The sequence below is a fragment of the Notothenia rossii genome (assembly GCF_949606895.1).
Source record: "Notothenia rossii genome assembly, chromosome: 12".
Taxonomy (NCBI): domain Eukaryota; kingdom Metazoa; phylum Chordata; class Actinopteri; order Perciformes; family Nototheniidae; genus Notothenia; species Notothenia rossii.
In genome coordinates this window covers 17087607-17103149 of record NC_136911.1, presented here as the reverse complement: position 1 = coordinate 17103149, position 15543 = coordinate 17087607, and the positions used below count along the sequence as shown (strand labels likewise).

Genomic DNA, 15543 nt, shown 5'->3' with positions numbered 1-15543 from the left:
GTGTTGAGATTAGACAGATCGCTATTGGTGCCGATCAGGTATGGTTTTACACATTGTTCAATGTCAATATATTATAATATGATTTTCCATCTGCGGTTTTAGTGCCACAGCAATCCCTTGCATTGACCTACTTTACATACGACCTTAAAAAGTATTCTAATAAAGTTAATAAACCCATTATGAATTCAGATATTAAATAATGATGAAAGAGCACTGGTTTCAAATCCATTGAGGAATACAAATCTGTAACTGAAGAGAACACATGTGATCATCCCTTGACAGAATAGTAATAGTCACTAGCTCTGCTAATCAGTTAAAGTCAAATTTAAGCAATAATTCTCAAATCTGTATTGGTTCAATCTCCTCAAATGTTTATTTTTGTTTTTTTTGCATCACAATTAGCTGTCCGGATGTGTCAGAAAACTGCAGGGAATGTCAAGTACTTTCTCTATCTTTAAAAAAAACCAGACTAAAAATGTAAATGTGATGATCATATCTCAACACAGTTTAAAAGATTAAAAGATTTTTCTCTTATTTGTCCTTATGTTCAAGCTGCTGTAAATGTCTGTTATCTTTATGATGAGGAGGTTGTATGTTTGCTCTTCCTGCTCTCTCCACTTCTAAACATTTTCTGTCTGTCTCACATTTGCTGTCGTCAGCGTGCTTCCCATGGGACGTTTTGGGAACTGATGCACACTGCTGCTGACTAACGTGAGAGTACTAATGGACGCAGTGGCTCCGCTCAAATACTTCTGTCCAACTCTACATTACTTTATGAACGTCAGCATAGTCATGGGAAATGTTCATGAACTAGCATTTCATCAAATTAAGTTGACTTAATTGAATTTAGTGTCAGATTTTTGAGTTTTAAATAAATGTATCATATTGTAAATGTATTGTAATAATTGAAACCCCTTTGTCATGTTAAAAAATAACTTGTGTTAGCATGTTAGCTAGTGAGCTTTAAAGTCGCTGCAAGACCATTCCCCGTCTTTATGCTAAGCTAAGCTAGCAATCTCTTATCTCTAGTGGCATTAAGAAAGATATAGGAATGATGACGCTCTCATTGTTTGATATTAGATGATAGACTATAACTATTATGAGCATCATTTTGATGAAGCTGTTCACACTGAGCTCTCACTGTCAGGATCACAAGTTCACTAACAAACACACAAACAATCACAAACACGACACGGAGGATTGCAGGAGCAGTGAGTAGGGTGGGAGGTCAGTACAGAGCTGAATCTCTAAAGAGGGTTTGTATAGTTCAGGTCCCTGCTGAGCTGGTGCACTGCACGCCACGACTTACCGACTTCTGCTTCTGCTTAGCTGTGGTGAGACGGAAGAGGAGAAAGAGAGAGGTTAAGAACAGGCATGCATGCCAACGGACGGCAGTGGGACGAGGACTGTGTCGTAGACAAACAGGACGGGCGCTAAGTGAGGCCAAGCAGGCATTAAGTCAAGAGACGTGCGGACAGATAAGAAAAAAATAGCTTTTGGTAGTCCGGAATTTACCTTCTTAAAGAAGGGCATTCGTTTCTCTTTTGCTAGGGGTGACATGACAGTGTTTGGACTGGCTTTAGGGGAGCGCAGGTTGACCGGAAGCTCATTGTCCTCAGGGTCTAAGTCTGTGGCGTCTATGTCAATGGCTACGCACACAGACAGACAACAGCACCATCACATAGATTAACACAGGAGGGCACAGGTAACCGGGTACAATTCTCAATGACAGTAGCACAGAATGTACAGTATGCTACTAGACTGACAGCAAATGAAACATGAAAAAGTACATTTAAGGAAATTAAATCATCAACGTTATTGCTGGTAAAAATATATGAAAATCTAACTAGTGCATCTTACCTTCCACTTGAATTCAATGGTTAAAAGTAAGTTCAAAAGATTAGAGAATAAGGTATAAAGTTGGCGTTTTGAAGGTGCCCAAGAAGCTACTCACCAGATGAAGGAGGAGTAGATTTCCGTGAGTTAGGAACCACTTCACCTAAACTAGTAGATGAGTTTGCTCCCAATTTACTGAAAAGAGAGAACACGTGAGATCAACAACCCTGAGGACGGCTATATTCATTTTTTTCTATCTCTTAGCAGACACAGAGAACTCAGATAAGGGTTTTTACCTGGAGTGGAACTTGCCCTGTTTGGCTCTCTGCTCCAGGAGGATACGAGTGTTTTCAATCTTCACTGGACTTGGGATGAAACCAATTTCACAGCCTTCCTTCACCAGGCGTCCTATCCACCAGTCGTTGTTGAATTTCTACACAGAAAAAAAAGTGATGTTCTTCTCCTGATCATCATCATCCTTATTGCCCTCAAAATCACTGTACTAAATATCATCTCTGATTGGAAAGTTAACCACTCACCTCTTTGACATGAAGGAAGTCTTTAGCGTCAAAGGAGATGGCCATGCCAGGCACAGGGACATCGTCATCGTGACACGGGCTGTAGTTGACATTTGTGCGGACAGCAAATGCAACTGGTTTGGTCTGTTGGGAGGAAAAAAAGGTCAGTTTGTGTCAAAGACATCATGTAAGAATTGAGACCTTTCAAACTGTGAGATGTGATTCTTGTCTTTGTGTGAGGTGTTAACATCCCCCTAAGCGAGGGATACAAGCAGACGGACTATCTGCTACAAGCTAAAACACTTATGCAACATGTTGGCTTCTGCAGAGATCGGCACTTAAAACAGGAGATTTTGGACTATTTTCTAAAATAGCAATTAGACTTGTGGTCATAAATGAATCCTACAATCTTAACAATAGTTGAATCAATACTGGCTTTCCTATGGCATCACTATTGACCTTCCTCTTTGGGACATACAGTCCTTTCAGATAATGCATACAGCTTAGAAAAGGTGTCTTGAGGCTGTGATGTAACCACATATGGTTCACATACTGTCCACATATGAGACTTTCATACTTTCCAGACATAGATATGTTTTCACAAAGCAAAAGCAAATCTCCTCTGCCCATAGTGACGCATTTGATTTTCAAAAAAAAAATATTTGTATAAGATCTGAAAACATGTGATGGGAGAATCATATGCTCACAGACAAACCCTCTGAATTTAGATCCCAGGAGGATAACCATCTAATAGAGACATCTTTTTAAGAATGACATAAAATACTTTTGGACATAGCCTGGCGGCGATGGCAGCAACAGTTGGCAACATGGTCATGCCCTCAACCAGATTACATTTGTTCTGCCTTTGACAAGCATGACAGAAGTCGAATGAAAAGCTAAGACGAATGCACAAGGGAGTAGCTTAGAGTAATCTCCCAGCGTAGACTCACATGCTGGATATTTACCTGCACATGAAAGCGAGCAAGATGAGGGGAAGGGTGTGCGATCTTCAGCTGTATGTAACCCACTAAATCAGAGCTTTGATGATTTAACTGTGTAACGATTGAGGAAAAGTCTTTTAAAGTGCATCATAGTGGTCTTCCAATCTCATTTTCCCTTCGCAAACTAAAAGTAGCAAGGCACAAAGCAAGGCAGTTCTACACATCTATTTATAAGTTTTGTGTACAATAAAGCAAGTGGGAATAATTGTCTTATATTTTTAAATTAGATTTTCTGGCCACTTGGGGGCAGAAAGAAACTTCAAAACATGGAAAACACAGATCGTATTAACACTTTAAAAATGTGTAATGGCACATTTGCTATCCTACATTTTCCTACTTATCCTACTATTGACATATCCAGAGAAGGCCAACGCCAATTGCTGATCGCATTGAACAACGGCGATTGAACTTCATTGCAATAGAAAATAATATCTTAAATATATCCTACTGTACATTTCAGGAGACGTTTTTCGGGGAATTGGTGGAGACCAAAACAAGAGAGAATATTGGATTTGCATTCATTAAGAACACAAACCTGCCTTTAAAGGCTAATTATGCTCCATATCTACTAAATGTGTAAATAATTATAATAGGTTAACAACCTTAACACTTGTTTCTGCTGCACCAAAGTGGTCAGTAAAATCAGTTATTGCAGGTTTAAACACTCAACGTGAGATTAAATGACATTCCTATTCACCCATCTACAAGGACTGATTGGGTTTGCTCGGATCTGAATACTACTTGAGATCTTTCAAGCAGGCAGCGATGCTCAGAGAAGCTCAGCACTATGAGAGTAATTCATCAGCTTTACAGACGACAATCGCTACCTTACATCACCACTATCCACTACCGCCTCATTGATATACAACAGGTGTAAAGTGACTGTGATGAACTATGGATTGGGGATTATGGAAATAATACATGAGTGAAATCCTCCTGGAATCATTTTCCTCATGCGGACAGCAATGTAAACACTTTATGAAGTGATGGTTGTAAGCGGTGTGTGTGTGTGTGACATCAACATTTAGAAGATCATTCAATCCGATGTGTGACCCGTAGAGCAGTCGTTCTCAAATGGGTGGTACGCGGACCCCTAGGGGTACGTTGGAGTACTGCAGGGGGTACGTGAGATTTATATTATGTTAATGAAAAAAAAAAACATAAGTAATGCATTTAAACAAACTACTAGTAGTAGATGAACTACTTAATTCAAAGGTTTACAGTAATTCTGGATAATAAAATGGGAAAAATAAACGGGGTGCTCTCTTTTCCTCTCCCTCTCCTGACAGCCCATCAGTCTCGTGCAGCTCGCTCAACCTGTAATAAGTGACCCGACAGTAAAGAATACATATATGTAGAACTAGTTTAGCTAGTTCCAGAGTAGATAAACTAGCTAAGTGTGTTATGTCTAACTCGTAGTGTATTTTGCTCCACTCAACGGTCCGTCACAGCGGGGGAGCTGTGATCCGGAAGAGCTGTGTGTTGTCCGTCAGCAGCAGCTGATCTGATCTCTGGCATGCGTTATACTTCACTCGCGTTTATGTCCAAATCTATCAGATCTAGCTAGTTCTAGTTAATTATATGACTGCCTGCTTTTCAAATGACCTAAACAATAAGCGTTGCTTGGCAACGGCGTGTGGCCGCAAAGTATAGCGCAGCATTATGCATATATTCATATGAGGGGTCAAAATCCCATGCTCATAAAATGCTCATATATTTGTTTTCTTCATTCCCCACGCCCCAAAATAAATAAATAAACAAATACACCAATTTTAGGAAAAGTAATGAAGTTTGAGCAGTGTGGGTTTTATATTAACAGAGTTACACATATTTCAAAACGCAAAGTGTAATAACTGCAGTTTGCCTCGCTGTCTGGATGACAAAGTGAAGCTCAAGCCCATGTTTCTCACTACATTGTAAGTACAACTTATTAAAAAGATCAGTTCAATGAAACTAATGTCGTCTTAGTGTTATTGCATGATGTTAAAATTGGTTTGCCATGAATTTAGTGATGCATTGTAAACATTTGAAATATAGCATTTAAGTGTTTCTCAGTTGTTGCTTTAATAAATCAGACACTGATGGTGCAGCGCTGTGCTGTACCTCTTTATATAGGCTTTTTCCCCCTAACAAATAGTGTTTGCGCTGATCAGGGGGTACTTGGCTGAATTTATTTTTCAAAGGGGGTACATTATTGCAAAAAGTTTGAGAACCACTGCCGTAGAGGACAAAGCGTCCTCGGCGATGGCATGCATTGAGTCACATGTCCGCATAAAAGGTATGAGGTCCATTAGTACACCTATACGAATGTGTCTCATGGGCCTCTTTCCTCCCTCCCGGCTTTTATCAATCATGGCCACCTGTCAGGTACACACACACACACACACACACACACACACACACACACACACACACACACACACACACACACACACACACACACACACACACACACACACACACACACACACACACACACACACACACACACACACACACACACACACACACACACACACACACACACACACACACACACACACACACACACACACACACACACACACACACACACACACACACACACACACACACACACACACACACACACACACACACACACACCCTTAAGAGCCCATACTGCTCTGTTCCTTCTTGCGTAACACAGGCGTTCATTATGGATGCCGGATTGACTGCAGTGAGGGAGAGAGAAGGACTGAGGCGGAGGGTTAGAGACGGGGTAAGAAACGTGTGAGGAGGGGGAAAAGAAAAGGGAAAGGAGATGGACAGAGAGATAGACGATGTAGTGCAAAGAACAAAAAGAGGCAGAGGACAGGATGTGAGGGGGGACACATTCAGGGAGATAAGAGGAACAGTAATGATAAGACAGAGCTCCAGAGAAGCCCCATCAGTAACTGGGAACCCTGGGAGGCAACGCTATAGAATACAGCCAATTAACACCACACAACACTCGTCACTATATCCCACCACTCCATGAATATTCCAAAAGACAATACCTCCTAGTCCTCTCTGTGAGTGAACAACACACACCCTTGCATTCCACATGCCTGCTCTATTAGCGGCGCACACACAGGCTCTCATGCTATAAATCAAGGTTCCCACATTGTTTCACCTTGAATGTACAGATCGATATGAAATAAAAAATGGGTTAGCCTCGTGCCCTGGCCTTAGGCTGTACTGAGAGCCTGTAAAATGTATTATTATATTGTATGAAGGGAGCCATAACCTTCATTAATTTAGTGTGGGAAGATGTATCTATAATTACCCAAGAATGCATTAGTAATATTTATAGGTAGGGTATATATGAACAGTAAGTCAGTCAGGATAAATGCAGCTACTGGTTAGTTTCTTATTTGCCTAAAGTGATTTTTTTAATATGTCTACATTAATTGTTATTGTAATTGTATGTGCAAACATGTAACGAGTTGGAGTCCACATTTAATTAATTGTATCCAAAGCTTTTCTAAGAGACGAAGTGAGAGTAATTCATTCTAACTCCGATCTACACCCATTACCTAATCTATAACAATGGAGAACAATGAAGTCACAACATTTAATCACATTTTAACGGACTCCTTGGCCGTTTTGGCGGCACCAGAAAAAAAATGTAAATGCATCAATTTACATATTATAACTCCCTTTTAGCTCCGTTTTGGTCTCTACCAACTCATAACCAAATGATCTGTCTCTTTAGCTGCTGAATACCTCGTAATGTTACCATCAGAAAACAAATATTTTGGGCCAGTTAAGACAATTTAAAAGCACTTCCTTAATTTCCTATTCCACTTCCTAACTTCTAAACTTTCTAACAATTTCTTGTAATCCCCCCTCACAGACTTCACTCACCCAATTTGTGGTAAAAGCCTTTCCGTGTTGAATCTCTCCTAACCTGAGATAACCTCAGACTTGACAAAACATCTTTAGAACTACCTTTATTACTTTCAAAGTGTTAAATGTATTAAGTCAATAAGAGACAGTTTTCATAATAAAGACCATGTACTGCAGTGTGAGGTATATTAAGGCCTTAAACATTTCTGTGGAATGTTAAGGAAGTCATTGTGCCCATAAAGGCTCACAGGCAGAGTCTCTGCACTTCCTCTGACCCCAGCTCTCGCTGTGGTGGCCAGACCAGAGAGGCTATTTTTTACCAGTCATATAAAATGCCAGCAGGGGTAATTTATGCCAGGTTATCGCTAAAGCCAATTTATCTTTTTAATAAGTGAGCCATAGAGGGTGACTCTGGAACAAAACAACACAGATCTGCTAGAATGATCCGTCTGTGCCAGCTATGAGCTACCTCCGGACAGCACGGAGGGAAAGTGCTCTGCTACAATGGATAGACAGCCAAAACCCCAGCGCTCACAGCTAATGAGCATGCTAGCTGTTATAGACACTTAACACCCAGTAAAAGTCAACAAATCAAATTCAGACCCTTGCATGAATTGATATGCAAAACAAAAACGTAACCATTGACATGTAGAGCAGGAAGAGGACAACATGTGCACTGAAGATAATCAAATTCTTTAAAAAGATCAAAGGCATGAATCTTAACAGTGCCAGCGATTGGAGTGATTCTGAGGAAGCAAGTGCTGATTGCGATTCCTGTCGCACAAAGACAAGCCTGCTCTGCTGTGTGTGTGTTTGTTTATATGCTGCTAATTGTGGCCCAGAGCAGAGGAGAGCAGGCAAGGCTTGGCTCTGATAAACAGTGACGCAGAGCCCTCTGAGGCCCCTAACCTCTCACACCAGCAGCCCCCGACAGCCCTTTCCTAGACTCTGAAACCAGCTGAAATTATAGTCGGTCCTCCAGCATGGTCCCTTCTCAACAACCAATGATTTTAACCATTATCGTTTTCATGCCTGATTAAGGGTGAGCTAAGCTGGGCTGGTAATCAAAAAGAACACCTTTCTCCCTTTCCATAATGAAATCAAAATGGCTAATTTTCTTGCCACTATAAAAAAAAGAATGAACATGTAGGTCTAAAGAATTGAGACCAAAAAGGAAGCAGACACAGCTTTCCTTCTCTTCCAATAACAAACCAACCAGCGTAAAGTTTACATTACTGTTTAACTGATGCCAGACATCATTCGTTCAAGCATAATAAAGCAGTTTTGTCTGTGCACACACTTCTATACTTGTGGGGACCCTTATTGAAATATAAATGTCTTGCCTTCTAACCATTACAAATACAGGCCTCTTTACAATGAACTAACCCTAATACCAATTCTTACTTTAACCTTCAAATGAAGTCTTAATGTGCCCTGTTGAGTTTTCTTGTAAACAAAAAAAAAGTATGTTTATATTCTCAACAAAACAGTTGTGTTATAACTGATAAAACACTTGTAAAGGTTTTTTATTTTATGTTTAGATGGTCAAATTTCACGTTTGTTATCTTGCCGTCTACCTATTGTTTACTCTTTCGGGCTAATAGCTATTCCTTCCTACTAATCAACTGTCAATTATTATTATTAACATACTAGTAAAGACTACGCTACTAGTGGTCAAAAACTACACACAGGGTTCTAAAGCGTAGGTCAAAAGCGTACAAACACACACACGTTGATCACAGGCTCCTTCTTGCCCCCATAGAGCACATGTTTCAGTAGGGAGGGACTGGACAGAGTGACCTCAGTTCAGCCCGTTTTTGGATACCAACCTTGGCCTTGTCGAGCTGTGCCTGAGCCTGTCGCTCTGCCTCTCTGCGCACTGCCTCCTTATCCTCCTCAAGGGACACATCGGAGTCTGATGGACGGCTGGTGTAGGAGTCGGCCGAACCCTGCAGAGACACAAACACTGAAAGTCAGCTTCGTCCATTTGGTATTCACACTTCAATAATTAAAAAGGTGTCAGACTCGTGCTGGGATTCAGAGCATCGTGAGAACTTCATTTCCTCTGCATTGCTCTTCCTCTTCAAAGACATTCTTGAGCATCTAATGTGCAACTTACAAATGTGAAAACGCACCCAGACAGACTGAAGTGTTAGACTCTAAGCATCGATGAATTCGAGTTGAGTTCATTAAATAACGAGAGGATGTGCTCAATAAAATGAGCAGGCATTTCATTCTACTATCAATTATCGGACACTTCCCCTCTTTCTGAGAAAAGATGCCAAAGGACACAAATAGTCTTTCAAAAAATCACATCCCCAGCAGCTCTCCTTCTATCCTTAGCGCTCTCTGTCAGCCGCTCGCCTAAAGATTTTGTTTTGATCCTTTTGTGAGAAACACTGGGGGAAATGTTGAAGAATGCCAGGTCCTAGTATGTCTGTGTGATATGTGGTTGCGACAGATCTAGTCACAGTTCTCAGACACACGCATACCAAAAATATGCAAGTTACTGACTCTCCTGAGAGCAGTGCATTGGTGAAGCACATGCTTACTTTTTAAAGTTATACTTGCATGTTATTGCTATTTAGAAAAGTGTTTTCACTACAAGACAGAGAGCAGTCACCAGAGGAAAAAGCTAGCATTTCCAGGCTGACGAGGTTAACTTTTTAATGGTTGGATATTATGTAAACTCTTAAATCATTGATAAAGTCCAAAGATACAACCTTAAAAGTGCACGGTTTAGGCAGATAAGCTAAAAGTGACCCATTTGCTTTGACTGTTTAAAGCCAACAACAATATTTAAAATGTAATATGTGCGTGTTTGAATAAATACATAACATCTGCTCCTACACAACAGAATAATTTCCCAGCGCCAGACATCCGTTTCAGTTCAATGTAATCTTACAGTCAAGGATTAAAAGAGGCCCTTTTCTAACTAAGTGAAGGCAGTGTGAGCCTTATCCTTACCTGCACGTTACTATGCCACCCACACAACGCTTTCATTCATCTCACTGCACCATTACACTCTACTGTCTGAGTTAAAAATAGCCTCCCTCGCTCTGTGCCTGATTAGAATTACCCAGCCATCACATACGTACAAAGAAGGATGTCCTCTCCACTTTCTCCATTACCTGACTTATGTATGGAAACAATACAATGTTGTTACGGTACATACTATTAGGTTATTCATATTCATGTCCATCTCACCATGGAACTGCGCTGCCGTGTCTCTCATCCTCCCTGCTTTGTACCTGATATGAATAAGTCATTTGAAAGCAAGCTCATTAAATATCCACAGGGTAATTTCAATCGTCCTGTCATTATTCTCCCAGTAGCTTTCAAAACATCACCAAGCATGGATCAAACTCTGCTCAAGCTTGAGTTTGAATAGGCAGCACTTCTACGTACTTTAGGTACATACATTGGTGCCTTGTTGCACACCAGCCTGTCTTTATGCAGGTGAAAGTACCTGTTGTTATTACTCCATCAGGTCAGGGCTAACAGCGGGGCACGATCAACAACGCTGTCTCAGTGGGTCAGAGGGAGGTGATATGGAGCTCTGCCCAGAATCTGACAGCCATAACTGATCATAATGATCTCATCATCGTGGGGCAACACACAATGATGCCACACTGACCCCAGACACTGTGGAGTAATGGATCAGGCAGACACACACAGACTTGCACATGCACACAACAACAGACGGTGCAAACACACTCAAAATCTGCTTACATCGGCATCAGAGCTCTTGACACGACCTCCCTTGGCTCGTTTCAGCAAGCGGATCCAGGTGGCCTTCATCAGCCACACTGATCATTCAGTGTCCGGAGCCACTGCTACAACTACACCTAACTGCACTGCTGTGGTCACTCACGCACCAGCGCTGCAGCAGTGCTCTGGCTACAGGTACATTCAACACAGTGGCAACATCTGGTTCCTGTTACACCTTGGCTGTAAATCATCCTTAGGTAAATAAATAGCTTTGGAGTTGTGGCTCCTTGTCTTTTTGCTGCAGCTCCAGCTAGCGCTGCTGCTATCTGTAGAGCCACAGCTCCTTCTCCTCCGGCTGCTGCTGCTGATATTGCTGCCAAAGACGGGGAATCCACAGGAGCTCGCTGCCCCGCGCATAATCTCAGCAGCTCTCTCCCTCCGTCCTCCCCGGTCTCCTTGAGTGCTTACACTGCCTCTGCAGGTGCCGATGCTGACTCCCAGAGTGAGTCAGGTGGCGGCGATGTTCCTCAGCCCCTCGTTCTCCTCCTCCTCCTCCTCCTCCTTCTCCTCCTGCTGCTGTAGTCTTCCCACGTTGCTCCACAAGCGGTTGATAACAGCAGTTTATCTACATGAGTCCTGGTGTGGCTGCCTGTTACCGATGCTAATGAAGCTGCTGCCTCTCAGGTGCTGCAAGCTCACTCTTTCACTCTGTGTCTGAGCGCATCAGTGCATGTCTTGCACAACCCTTCAGTGATTCTGCCTCTCTATCTCTGTCTTTACCCCCCCTCCTTCTCCTCCTCCGTCACTCCCCTCTTTCCCCCCCTCACAGTCGGTCCATCTGCTCACTGTGGCTCTGCAGTGATGTGCTATATGGATCCTGTTTATGTGTCGCCTGTGCATGCTGTTTTGTTGTTTGAGAGCACAACACATTCACCCTAACATGAGCTGTTTATAGGTGTTGGAAAAATAAGTGTCACATCGCCATCTTCTCAGAGGTGAGGAGCTTGTTTACTGAAGACAAATCTGCTCACTTTTATCAGGCATCAGAGATGCAACTGATCATTATTCTTGTTATCGATTCATGCACAGGCTCTCAGACTTTTCCTTTCATGCCCGTGTTTGGAAGCCAAAAATAATTCACGCTCACCCCCCACCTCTGAGTTTACATTTTGTATCACCCTGCAACATCATTGGGGAGACTAAAGTAACTAGAAATATTTATTCAAACAACATTATCTGGAGCATAGACTGGATGTTATTTTTTATATTTCTGAACAGTTACTGTTCTGCAAAAACTATGCTGCTCAATTAAAAACCAAAATCACAGCTGTCCCACTCAAAGAAGTTGCTTCAACTTCAATATTTCTGCTTCATGAATAAGCTGAGTATCTCTATTATTTTTTCATTCAATGGATTGGCTAATTTCAGTCGACATAAATACACAAATTGTTGGTAGTTAGAAAAAATACAAAACATTAGCTTGTACCAGCTGCTTTAATTTGGGCTGTTTTCAGATTTATTTCTGTTTTACATCATTGTTAATTGAATATCTTTGAGTCTAGAGTAAAACTCTTTAAGTAAAGATTCTAAAAAATAAAAAAATAAAAGGGGGTTTCTCTCATATATGATGGTACAGATGGTTTTGGGTTTTGGACTGTTGTTAGGACAAAAAAAAGGCATTTCAATATGACACTTATAAATTATATATTGAATTGTTCACTATTTTCTGACAAAACAATCAATAAGTCAAGAAAAGAATAAGCATGTTAATCAATAACTAAAAGAAAAGTTACCCTTATAGTGAGTACTGTATGTGTAAGCGCCAAATAAACAACATGGAGCTCCTTTACTCTGTAGTCTCAGCCTCAGGGATTCTGAGGTGAAAGCTGCTCTAAACCCTCGCCTCTCAGATCGGCAGTGATTCATTACATGTGAGCGGAGCGTCCCACAGACACACAGGACAAAAGAGAATAATTAAGCTGTTAATTAAAAATGTCCCGTCCTCAGAAAAGGTACAGCCAAAGTTAAACCTCCTGCAGGGGGATTATTCGAAATGTCCCCGGTATGTGCAGTGCTGACGCACGATGCTCCTCGCTCTGACCCTCAAGAGGTTGTGTGAGGTCAGAGGAGTCAGGGGTCGGCCCGTGGGACCAGCGGTTAGAAAAAGACACTCTGGATTATGGGCAGCGGCGCTCCCAAAGGCCCACTAACTGTAGATTAAAAGATGACATGCTTATCAGTGGTGCTTATCAAAACCAATCAATGACACGCCTCCATCTGCTCATGATCCTTTCAACAAGACACGTGCACTGACAAATGACACATCTTACATGAAACGAAAGGCTGGGGGAGGATAATGTGATTTTAGCTCATTAGGACCAATTAGCCTAACGAGGAAGGCAATTACCTGAGGTGAGTGTTTTCAACAGGAATGATGGGAATGTAGGACAACAGAAAATGTGACGATTGTAGCATCAAGACTCAGTTTTCAACGAGCAAGTTAGGAAATAAATCCGTACACTATTTCATAGCTTTGCCTGTTTTTGAAGAAATTGTGCAATGGTCACATATGTTTCATTAAGGCGCGTTGACACTTGCCTCCAGAGGTCTCAGGGCGGGGCACAGATGCTCTGAACGTGGAGCTGCACTCCGATAGCACCACTGACAGAAACTCACAGCGAAAGAACGAGCCTGGGGCTGCCTGACATCACTGACCTCTGGACCCTCTGCCACACTGATACTGACAGGGCCGTGTCACCCACACACAGGCCACTAATAATAATCTAACCTCAGGATGATACCGCTTAGATCCTGGAGGAGGGCTGCTCTTTGTTTGGGTTCACCCAGCAGACTAGGAAACACAGCAGGAATGTGGTGTCTTGCTCAATGACGTCTCTAATCTTCAAATTACAGGACACTCTTCCTGTTAACTCTGCCTCTCTACCATAGTCCGGAAAAAACCTGCAAATCTTATCACATTTGCCAAACAATGAGTAATATTGGACAATTCAACACAACCCTGCATTACATTTGATGGCTGTTTCTCATCATTAAAGTGATTTCTAAATGACTTCTAATTACTTTGGTTATTCCTTAGATTCCTCAAGTTGTCTAACTTCACGCATTATTAAGGGGAAGTTAAATTAAAAGAAGGGGAAAAGGCAATGGTCCCGTCTCCTCTACACCGCTCTTATCGATTCATTTGGAGAGAGGTCCTTGCTGTAAGACCACCAACGACCTCTACATGCCGCAGTGGCACGACGATCATTACATGAGACCATTACAAATCACTGTGGCTATTACCACAGTGAAACAGGAGGCTGTGAGTCAGACACTGCTGCCTCCCCAGCCTGACAGAATCACTTATAGTGGAAGACACCTTTACACCAAGGAATTCCTTCATGATCTGAAAGCCTCCGTTTTCATTTTTAGCACTATAGGAGTTTGTCTCTATATGTATCCACTATAAAAATGGAGAGCTGAAGTCATGCAGAAAGTAATGACTGTGCATGTGAGCTATAAAGTGCTCACATGCTCACAGAGTCCTTGCCAAGACTCCTCCTTAGTTCTTTACATCAATTCTAACTAGGGATGTCCCGATCACCTTTTTTTGCTCCCGATCCGATTCCGATCATTTGATTTTGACAATTTGCCGATACCGATTTTTCCCGATCCGATCTTTATGCAATGCATTAAGAGAAAAAAAAGAAAAAAAGCATTCAAGTTGTCCCTTAAGTTTATTTTTTTATTTAAATTGGATATTCTATCCAACATGGATATAGCTTCTTTTTTTCACAGCAGCATTGGATCAGTTCAGTTGTGCAGCATTGGATCAAAACAAAATAAAGCTTATCAGTACTCGTTAGCTTACTGCTACAATTAGACACTGCGCCCTGCCCACTCTGTTGCCAGATTTGAGAGAAATAAGCAACCAGGTCTATGAAAACAAGCCCCAAAGAAGCAACACATACATGATGTTGTGTAATTTGAAACCAAAACTAAGGCCTCAGGATGACTTTAAGACTTGAACATGGTCATTTTTGTTTTGTAACATTGAATAATAATTTTTTTTAAAAGTATTTAATTTTTTTTTTTTAAAAACCCCGATCCTGATTTTTTTCTCCCGATTCCGATCTTTTGAAAATTACGTGATCGGCTCCGATCCCCGATCACATGATCGGATCGGGACATCTCTCATTCTAACAGTCTGCTTCATTCCTCCACAATGAACACTCAATTAGCGCTCGTTTGCTATTTTCACCTAATTTCACTTTGATTTACCCTCGCCTCGAGTCATTTCTCCCATTTGTTCTTCTTTTGACCTTTTTCCATTCCTTGCTGACTCCTTACTCTGCAGCTCTCAACTCTCGGGTCTCTCTTGGGATTACGAATGACCTTCTCTTCTCCATAGTTAGTTTACGGTTATTTGCATCTCATGCTTTTCCTGGACAACAATCTCTAGTATTCGGGGATAGAAAGTGGCTATGGCATTTCACGTCAAAAGATCCCTACTGTGTCATAACTATGTCATACAGGAAATGCATAGACGTCACTAATCTTTTTCTAGCAAGGAGATATGTTTGAACATTAAGATTCAAATTTTAACATGTAAACAAATATTAACATGC

At 41.5% G+C, this 15543-nt stretch overlaps 1 protein-coding gene across 5 annotated transcripts in view; it reads right to left on the bottom strand.

The window, feature by feature from the left end:
- The window catches only part of cacnb2a (calcium channel, voltage-dependent, beta 2a), a 54022-nt gene that overhangs the window by 9306 nt on the left and 29173 nt on the right, over nucleotides 1-15543 (bottom strand). For 3 of the 5 annotated variants that reach the window (XM_079661890.1, XM_079661892.1, XM_079661893.1), the window contains 5 exons: nucleotides 9034-9153; nucleotides 2376-2498; nucleotides 2133-2269; nucleotides 1955-2031; nucleotides 1310-1329 (listed from right to left, as the gene is read on the bottom strand). In XM_079661890.1, coding sequence (XP_079518016.1) covers nucleotides 1310-1329; nucleotides 1955-2031; nucleotides 2133-2269; nucleotides 2376-2498; nucleotides 9034-9153 — 477 coding nt within the window. The other 2 variants (XM_079661894.1, XM_079661891.1) reach the window with 2 other exon arrangements.